Source organism: Eucyclogobius newberryi, unplaced genomic scaffold, assembly GCF_026437365.1.
Source record: "Eucyclogobius newberryi isolate DKJ021-1_F unplaced genomic scaffold, fEucNew1.0.hap1 SCAF_22, whole genome shotgun sequence".
Lineage (NCBI taxonomy): Eukaryota > Metazoa > Chordata > Actinopteri > Gobiiformes > Gobiidae > Eucyclogobius > Eucyclogobius newberryi.
Genome location: NW_027315857.1, coordinates 28,103,480 through 28,114,067, shown reverse-complemented (window position 1 = coordinate 28,114,067; position 10,588 = coordinate 28,103,480). Strand labels below are relative to the sequence as shown.

Genomic DNA, 10,588 nt, shown 5'->3' with positions numbered 1-10,588 from the left:
AACAAACACACGCGACAGAGACACTCTGTCCAACAGGGGGCGACAAATCTTATTTATCAAAGAGACTCTGGCCTGAAGAAATATCAAACAAATGACGTTTGGACAAAAGAGTATTTACAGTTTTAACATTTAACTAAAGCAACAGTAACTTTGTGCAGACGAAGACAATAAAACCGCCTCGGGACAGAGGATAAAAGCAATAATAATAATAGTAAAAATAGCCGCAAGCGGCAATGATCGGCCCTCGCCACGCTGCAAGAGGAGGGGGCGTGGCTAACGCGCCCCAATTGTCATTTTATTCAAAGAGACCGTGACTCTTTGAATAGAATGTGTATAACTTTTACCCCTGAAGATGAGTCTCACCAAATTTCAGGTTAATAGGGCCAACGCCCTGAGGGGGAGGAGTTTGTGAAAATACAAAGTGTAACAATTATTGACATGATCCAGAGACCCTGAGGGCCCCATAAAGTGTGGAGGCATTTAAAAAAGGCCTAAAGACATTTTTGTTTAAAAAAGCCTTTTCAAATTATCATGTTTTATCTGTGTGTGGCTTTATTGTTTTAACTTGTTTTAACTGTAACTTGCTTGTTGTTTTTAGCCTCTGTTAGCACTTTGTGGTTCTATTGGAATGTAAAGTGCATTACAAATAAAATGTATTAATATTATTATTATGGGTCTCATTGACTTTTTTGATGGGGACAAAATTGAGTTGTGCTTAAAATGTTGTAAAATTTCGCTAAACTAAACATTTAACCTCCATATAAAATCTGTAGGGGGCGCTGTGGCGCCAAATTAATTAATTTCACTTTAAGTAGGTTTAGGACAAAGAGTTTAACAACTGATTCTAATTTGACGCAATTCGGACTTTATCTGCGCGTGACAGGGTCAATGTAATTTGAATAACTTTTGATGTCCCACTCCTCAGTAGCATTTTCACCAAATTTCAGCTTTTTAGAGCCAACGCCCTGAGGGGGAGGAGTTTGTAAAAGTACAACGTTTGGAAAAACTCATGCTTTGCCATTTTTTAACCAATATTGCCGACATTTGGTTGGGCGGACGGCGTTGCCGTAATAATATTTTTTACTTCTCTTGTCACCATCTACCTCTGCGCCAAATTTCATGATTCTACCATCAGATTTTTTTGAGGTCATTTCCCATCTCTCAATGCATTTTTGGTACATTTGAGGGCGCTGACGCGCACATTTTTTTATTTTAGAAAAAGGAAATAGCCAGAATGTGGAGGCACGATTTTTAGAGGTGTGAACATTTTTGTGACTTTTTTCGTCAATGTCACTGGGTGAAAAACAGGGGGCTTGGTCCCGAGAAGAAGAAGAAAGAAAGAATAATATTCCGATGCGAAAACAATGTTTCCCATTTTTCAAATATCATAAACTATACATTTTCAGAAAGTGCTCTCACTTTCCTACCTCATGGTGTGGGTCCCTGGTCACTGACGGGTACTTTCGTTAATTTTGAGTGGGCTCCGCCCACTTTGTGTTTTTGGCCCTCTAAACAGTAATAATGTTACATTTTTGCATTACATGTTTATATGAACGGAACATGCAAGAGATGGAACGTATTCGTGAGCTACTTAGGGCAAACGAGTGCTTTATATGGGGATGACGACCGCCAATGTAAAGTGCTCGTTTAGTGCGCACTTTTGCACGGGCTTCGCCCGTTTACAACGGTAATGTTCCATTTTCCTACAACTAATAAGTCTGCACAGGGCGTGTTTGGAAGTGGGCGAGCGCTTCGCGCTCGATTTCATCCGCACTACGTGCGCACTTTCGCAGCCTTACGGAACTAATAGGCCTTTCGCCAGCTTGTGGCGCTCGGGCCTAATAACATAAATCAAATTAATACAATAAAGTGAACATCCAGGGACGGGACATTGAGACAGTGACTCATACAAGGACCTGGTGTTTCATCTGAACCACAAACTGGACTCATAACACAGACTGAACAGGAAGAGCCAGAGTCGGCTCCGCCTCCTGAGGAGACTCAGATCTTGAGTGACAGGGCCACTCCTGACAGGGCCGCTCCTGACAGGGCCACTCCTGACAGGGCTACTCCTGACAGGGCCACTCCTGACAGGGCCACTCCTGACAGGGCCGCTCCTGAAGACCTTCTCCTCCTCTGTGGTGCATCAGCTCCTGTAGGTGTGGTCATCACAGAGGGAGAGGAAGAAGCTGGACAAAGCTCCGTCCTGGGCTGTCCTCTGGACTTGTTTGCGTGTTATTTGAACAAACAAAAAAAAGCTTTTATTTTCCTGTGTTTCTGGTGCGTTTCAGCTCTGGTCGTTCGCTTCCTCACCAAACGCTTCATCGGAGACTATGAAGCCAACACCGGTGAGTGTGAGACAGCGAGTGTGGGACGGCGAGTGTGGGACGGCGAGTGTGGGACGGCGAGTGTGGGACGGCGAGTGTGGGACGGCGAGTGTGGGACGGCGAGTGTGGGACGGCGAGTGTGGGACGGCGAGTGTGGGACGGCGAGTGTGGGACGGCGAGTGTGGGACTCTTTTTCGTTTAGTGTCTTTTATTGATCTTGGGTAGTGCCAGTTTCTTCTTTGTTCCTTAAAATAGCGTTTAAAGGTGTAAAGTGTCTCTTCAGGCGCGCTGTACTCCAGGATGCTGCCGCTGGACGCAGAAGACGTGTCACTGCAGATCCAGGACACGCCCTGTGTGTCGCTGCAGGTACTGCCATCCTAACCACGTCTCCTGTGCCCATATGCCCTCTTGTGCCATCCTGTGCCCATGTGCCCTCCTGTGCCCTCCTGTGCCCTTGTGCCCTCCTGTGCCCTCCTATGCCCTCCTGTGCCCTCCTGTGCCCTTGTGCCCTCCTGTGCCCTCCTATGCCCTCCTGTGCCCTCCTGTGCCCTCCTGTGCCCTTGTGCCCTCCTGTGCCCTCCTGTGCCCTTGTGCCCTCCTGTGCCCTCCTGTGCCCTTGTGCCCTCCTGTGCCCTCCTATGCCCTCCTGTGTCCTCCTGTGCCCTCCTGTGCCCTTGTGCCCTCCTGTGCCCTCCTGTGCCCTTGTGCCCTCCTGTGCCCTCCTATGCCCTCCTGTGCCCTCCTATGCCCTCCTGTGCCCTCCTATGCCCTCCTGTGCCCTCCTGTGCCCTCCTGTGCCCTCCTATGCCCTCCTGTGCCCTCCTATGCCCTCCTGTGCCCTCCTGTGCCCTCCTGTGCCCTCCTGTGCCCTCCTGTGCCCTCGGGCCTCTATATTAAAGTCTTGATCATAAAGCGTTTTTTAAAGTTTAGCCTTGGGAAACGTTCTCATTTGTTTCCTGATTTCCTCTGGGAAAATGGAGGGAAAATGTTCTTCCGGAAGCGAGTGGCACGAGGCTGGTCACGTGGGCAGTTTGTCGAATGTCGTCTGTGTCTCGTTGCTCTTATCTCCAGCAGGAAACGTCCGACTCCGCCCCCATAAACAACCTCATGAAACTCATTTAGAACCAGCTCAAACTGTGGAGAGTGAAGTCTGAAACAAACAAACACAGGCTAAAGACTACAGGCTACAAGCTAACAGGCTAACGACGACAGGCTAAAGACTACAGGCTACAAGCTAACAGGCTAACAACTTCAGGCTAAAGACTACAGGCTACAAGCTAACAGGCTAACGACGACAGGCTAAAGACTACAGGCTACAAGCTAACAGGCTAACAACTTCAGGCTAAAGACTACAGGCTACAAGCTAACGGGCTAACGACTACAGGCTAAAGACTACAGACTACAAGCTAACGGGCTAACGACTACAGGCTAAAGACTACAGGCTACAAGCTAACAGGCTAACGACGACAGGCTAAAGACTACAGGCTACAAGCTAACAGGCTAACGACTTCAGGCTAAAGACTACAGGCTACAAGCTAACAGGCTAACGACGACAGGCTAAAGACTACAGGCTACAAGCTAACGGGCTAACAACTACAGGCTGAAGACTACAGGCTACAAGCTAACGGGCTAACGACTACAGGCTAAAGACTACAAGCTAGCAGGCTAACGACTACAGGCTAAAGACTACAGGCTACAAGCTAACGGGCTAACGACTACAGGCTAAAGACTACAGGCTACAAGCTAACGGGCTAACAACTACAGGCTAAAGACTACAGGCTACAAGCTAACAGGCTAACGACTACAGGCTAAAGACTACAGGCTACAAGCTAACAGGCTAACGACTACAGGCTAAAGACTACAGGCTACAAGCTAACAGGCTAACGACTACAGGCTAAAGACTACAGGCTACAAGCTAACGGGCTAACAACTACAGGCTAAAGACTACAGGCTACAAGCTAACAGGCTAACGACTACAGGCTAAAGACTACAGGCTACAAGCTAACAGGCTAACGACTACAGGCTAAAGACTACAGGCTACAAGCTAACAGGCTAACGACTACAGGCTAAAGACTACAGGCTACAAGCTAACAGGCTAACGACTACAGGCTAAAGACTACAGGCTACAAGCTAACAGGCTAACGACTACAGGCTAAAGACTACAGGCTACAAGCTAACAGGCTAACGACTACAGGCTAAAGACTACAGGCTACAAGCTAACAGGCTAACGACTACAGGCTAAAGACTACAGACTACAAGCTAACAGGCTAACGACTACAGGCTAAAGACTACAGGCTACAAGCTAACGGGCTAATGACTTCAGGCTAAAGACTACAGGCTACAAGCTAACAGGCTAACAACTTCAGGCTAAAGACTACAGGCTACAAGCTAACGGGCTAACGACTACAGGCTAAAGACTACAGACTACAAGCTAACGGGCTAACGACTACAGGCTAAAGACTACAGGCTACAAGCTAACAGGCTAACGACTTCAGGCTAAAGACTACAGGCTACAAGCTAACAGGCTAACGACTTCAGGCTAAAGACTACAGACTACAAGCTAACAGGCTAATGACTTCAGGCTAAAGACTACAGGCTACAAGCTAACAGGCTAACGACTTCAGGCTAAAGACTACAGGCTACAAGCGAACAGGCTAACGACTTCAGGCTAAAGACTACAGGCTACAAGCTAACAGGCTAACGACTACAGGCTAAAGACTACAGGCTACAAGCTAACAGGCTAACGACTACAGGCTAAAGACTACAGGCTACAAGCTAACAGGCTAACGACTACAGGCTAAAGACTACAGGCTACAAGCTAACAGGCTAAGGACTACAGGCTAAAGACTACAAGCTACAAGCTAACAGGCTAACGACTACAGGCTAAAGACTACAGGCTACAAGCTAACAGGCTAACGACTACAGGCTAAAGACTACAGACTACAAGCTAACAGGCTAACGACTACAGGCTAAAGACTACAGACTACAAGCTAACAGGCTAACGACTACAGGCTAAAGACTACAGACTACTGCCTACACTGTAGACTAGAGGCTAACAGGCTAATAGGCTTAAGACTACAGGCTAACAGGCTTAAGACTACAGGCTAACAGGCTAATAGGCTTAAGACTACAGGCTAACAGGCTTTAGACTACAGGCTAACAGGGTTAAGACTACAGGCTAACAGGCTAATAGGCTTAAGACTACAGGCTAACAGGCTAACAGACCGACACTGGAGTCAAAACCGTCAGCATCAGATCTGGCGTCATCTTTGACACGCCTGTGCTCATCGCGGCTAACAGGCTAACAGGCTAACAGGCTAACAGGCTAGGTTAAGGTTTACAGCTCACATCGGCCCAGACCAGACCCGGGGTCGAGAGCTGAGGGCCAGGCCGACTCATCCTGAGGTCAGAGGTCACTGTGTCCATAAACATGAGCCCTGAGCAGCCACACCCGCCCCGGGACGACACACATGTGCCAATGCAACACTGAAGTAAAAGTGCAGACAAACAATTAAAGAACACATCGTTCTTAATCGTAGTTCTTGATTGATTGAATTTACATGTTTCGTTTTGTTGATCTGGACTAATCTTATTTTAAGTTTATCTTCAGACTGTGGAACATTCCAGAAGCGACAGCTCAAGACAAACTTAACAAAATATACAAACTGTTCTTAAATGTCTTTTTCCAGGACGATGAAGGTCTTTACTGCCAGGAGCAGATAAACAGGTCAGATTTATATATAATGTTCAACAAAAAATAGCACAAACTGTTAAACTTTTCACAAACATTTTTACACCAACTTCTTTTCTACTTTCAAACTTGATGAGGTCTTTTAAGGATTGTTCAATGGCTCCATCGTGTGTCTTTGGTGGGATTAATCAAGTCGGAGCGCTTCTTCTCCACAGATCTATTTACTGGGCGGATGGATACGTGTTTGTGTTCTCCATCACGGACCTGAGCAGCTATCGCACCGTTCAGCCGCTGTACCAGCACGTGCGCCGCATCCACCCGTCCGGAAACATCCCCGTCATCCTGGTACGGGTCACGATTATCATCGCTCACACACCGGGTAACGTCATCCTGGTCACGTTATCATCGCTCACACACCGGGTAACGTCATCCTGGTCACGTTATCATCGCTCACACACCGGGTAACGTCATCCTGGTCACGTTATCATCGCTCACACACCGGGTAACGTCATCCTGGTCACGTTATCATCGCTCACACACCGGGTAACGTCATCCTGGTCACGTTATCATCGCTCACACACCGGGTAACGTCATCCTGGTCACGTTATCATCGCTCACACACCGGGTAACGTCATCCTGGTCACGTTATCATCGCTCACACACCGGGTAACGTCATCCTGGTCACGTTATCATCGCTCACACACCGGGTAACGTCATCCTGGTCACGTTATCATCGCTCACACACCGGGTAACGTCATCCTGGTCACGTTATCATCGCTCACACACCGGGTAACGTCATCCTGGTCACGTTATCATCGCTCACACACCGGGTAACGTCATCCTGGTCACGTTATCATCGCTCACACACCGGGTAACGTCATCCTGGTCACGTTATCATCGCTCACACACCGGGTAACGTCATCCTGGTCACGTTATCATCGCTCACACACCGGGTAACGTCATCCTGGTCACGTTATCATCGCTCACACACCGGGTAACGTCATCCTGGTCACGTTATCATCGCTCACACACCGGGTGACGTCATCCTGGTCACGTTATCATCGCTCACACACCGGGTGACGTCATCCTGGTCACGTTATCATCGCTCACACACCGGGTGACGTCATCCTGGTCACGTTATCATCGCTCACACACCGGGTAACGTCATCCTGGTCACGTTATCATCGCTCACACACCGGGTAACGTCATCCTGGTCACGTTATCATCGCTCACACACCGGGTAACGTCATCCTGGTCACGTTATCATCGCTCACACACCGGGTAACGTCATCCTGGTCACGTTATCATCGCTCACACACCGGGTAACGTCATCCTGGTCACGTTATCATCGCTCACACACCGGGTAACGTCATCCTGGTCACGTTATCATCGCTCACACACCGGGTAACGTCATCCTGGTCACGTTATCATCGCTCACACACCGGGTAACGTCATCCTGGTCACGTTATCATCGCCCACACACCGGGTAACGTCATCCTGGTCACGTTATCATCGCTCACACACCGGGTAACGTCATCCTGGTCACGTTATCATCGCTCACACACCGGGTAACGTCATCCTGGTCACGTTATCATCGCTCACACACCGGGTAACGTCATACTGGTCACGTTATCATCGCTCACACACCGGGTAACGTCATCCTGGTCACGTTATCATCGCTCACACACCGGGTAACGTCATCCTGGTCACGTTATCATCGCTCACACACCGGGTAACGTCATCCTGGTCACGTTATCATCGCTCACACACCGGGTAACGTCATCCTGGACACGTTATCATCGCTCACACACCGGGTAACGTCATCCTGGACACGTTATCATCGCTCACACACCGGGTAACGTCATCCTGGTCACGTTATCATCGCTCACACACCGGGTAACGTCATCCTGGTCACGTTATCATCGCTCACACACCGGGTAACGTCATCCTGGTCACGTTATCATCGCTCACACACCGGGTAACGTCATCCTGGTCACGTTATCATCGCTCACACACCGGGTAACGTCATCCTGGTCACGTTATCATCGCTCACACACCGGGTAACGTCATCCTGGTCACGTTATCATCGCTCACACACCGGGTAACGTCATCCTGGTCACGTTATCATCGCTCACACACCGGGTAACGTCATCCTGGTCACGTTATCATCGCTCACACACCGGGTAACGTCATCCTGGTCACGTTATCATCGCTCACACACCGGGTAACGTCATCCTGGTCACGTTATCATCGCTCACACACCGGGTAACGTCATCCTGGTCACGTTATCATCGCTCACACACCGGGTAACGTCATCCTGGTCACGTTATCATCGCTCACACACCGGGTAACGTCATCCTGGTCACGTTATCATCGCTCACACACCGGGTAACGTCATCCTGGTCACGTTATCATCGCTCACACACCGGGTAACGTCATCCTGGTCACGTTATCATCGCTCACACACCGGGTAACGTCATCCTGGTCACGTTATCATCGCCCACACACCGGGTAACGTCATCCTGGTCACGTTATCATCGCTCACACACCGGGTAACGTCATCCTGGTCACGTTATCATCGCTCACACACCGGGTAACGTCATCCTGGTCACGTTATCATCGCTCACACACCGGGCTTGTATTTATGGTACACATAAAACACGGTGTGGTGTAGCGTCGTAACCGTTAGCGACACAAGCGCTCAGCAAAAGAACAGACTTTAATATGACCTCAAATGTTTTATTCTTCCATTAAATCCAAATGTGACATTTTGTTTGTTTTTTACAATAAAATGCCTTTTTCTTCTAAAAAACTTTCTAATTTTAAATTTAGAATTACCCAGAAGTCTCTCTGGTCTGTGCCTCGTCTGTAGGTCTCTCAGACTTAACCCTAATCCTCTTCTAATCCTCGTCCTCTGGTGTGGAACAAGAGCGTCCTGCTGCGAGAGCGGCAGGTCTCTCCGGTCTGTGCCTCGTCTGTAGGTCTCTCCGGTCTGTGCCTCGCCTGTAGGTCTCTCCGGTCTGTGCCTCGTCTGTAGGTCTCTCCGGTCTGTGCCTCGTCTGTAGGTCTCTCTGGTCTGTGCCTCGTCTGTAGGTCTCTCCGGTCTGTGCCTCGTCTGTAGGTCTCTCTGGTCTGTGCCTCGTCTGTAGGCCAGTCAGACTTAACCCTCCTCCTTCGCCCTCAGGTGGGGAACAAGAGCGACCTGCTGCGAGAGCGGCAGGTCTCTCCGGTCTGTGCCTCGTCTGTAGGTCTCTCCGGTCTGTGCCTCGCCTGTAGGTCTCTCCGGTCTGTGCCTCGTCTGTAGGTCTCTCCGGTCTGTGCCTCGTCTGTAGGTCTCTCTGGTCTGTGCCTCGTCTGTAGGTCTCTCCGGTCTGTGCCTCGTCTGTAGGTCTCTCTGGTCTGTGCCTCGTCTGTAGGCCAGTCAGACTTAACCCTCCTCCTTCGCCCTCAGGTGGGGAACAAGAGCGACCTGCTGCGAGCGCGACAAGTCTCTGCGGACGAGGGCGAGTCGCTGGCCGCTGCACTCGGTCAGTTCAGGATCTCTTCTCGCTTCTCGTTTCGTGCAAATGTCCCGCGCTCATGTCTCTTCCACACGCGACACTCGAGCGCATTCAGTGTATTCCGCTGGATGTCCCTCCCCACACGGCGAGCGGCTCTTATCGGCGCTCTAAATGCTGCTGCTGTTTAATGGCTGTGGAATGTTCTTATCGACACTTTAAAGCCAAAGGTTTCGCTGGAGGGCGCCACTCACAGGCCACTTAGAGAGACCTTTAAACTAAAACAAACATGGAGCTTTACGTTCAGTCTCTTGTGCAGCTGATCCTTCCGTTTTCTGCAAGAGGAAAATACAATTAAGTCCATAAACATAAAGAGTGTGTTTGAGATGTATAAATGTGTGTAAAGCAAAGGGGCGTGTCCATCCGTTGACCCAAAGGTCTCGCAAAAGATGAAACAAAAGCGTGTTTCCAAACATGTGAAATGTCCCTGTGCGTGTCTGTCCACCAGGGGGCGTTTACTTCGAGACTTCAGCCAGAGAAAACCACCACAGCGTCCGCAGCGCCTTTGTGCACGTGTGTCAGGAGGTGGGGACGCGCTTCGCCGATGCCGTGTGGGGTAAAAAAGATGTCAAAGGCTCAAACGTCTCTGTGGTTTCAGGTGATCCGCTCTTTTGTTTCTGGAAACGGAGAGAAGCGTCGCGCCGGGCTCCACCTCGCCCGGCCCAAGTCTCCCAACATGCAGGAGCTGAAGAGGAGATTCAAACAAGTGCTCTCGTCTAAAGTCAAGTCTGCCCCGGCGCTATGATCCAGGAGTCTCCCGACAGTCTCCCGACAGTGTCCCGACAGTGTCCCGACACTCTCCCGACACTCTCCCGACACTCTCCCGACAGTGTCCCGACACTCTCCCGACACTCTCCCGACACTCTCCCGACAGTGTCCCGACACTCTCCCGACAGTGTCCCGACACTCTCCCGACACTCTCCCGACACTCTCCCGACAGTGTCCCGACACTCTCCCGACAATGTCCCGACACTCTCCCGACACTCTCCCGACACTCTCCCGGCACTCTCCCG

General features: G+C 50.0%; 1 protein-coding gene across 1 annotated transcript; it reads left to right on the top strand.

The window, feature by feature from the left end:
* Positions 1 to 2,271: 2,271 nt before the first annotated feature.
* rasl11a (RAS-like, family 11, member A) lies at positions 2,272 to 10,352 on the top strand. The gene is made up of 7 exons (XM_072458934.1): positions 2,272 to 2,348; positions 2,611 to 2,693; positions 6,017 to 6,054; positions 6,234 to 6,363; positions 9,470 to 9,545; positions 10,024 to 10,100; positions 10,174 to 10,352. Exons 2-7 carry the CDS (start codon positions 2,628 to 2,630, stop codon positions 10,318 to 10,320), a joined length of 534 nt encoding a protein of 177 aa, XP_072315035.1. The 5' UTR covers positions 2,272 to 2,348; positions 2,611 to 2,627; the 3' UTR covers positions 10,321 to 10,352.
* The last annotated feature ends 236 nt before the right edge of the window (positions 10,353 to 10,588 follow it).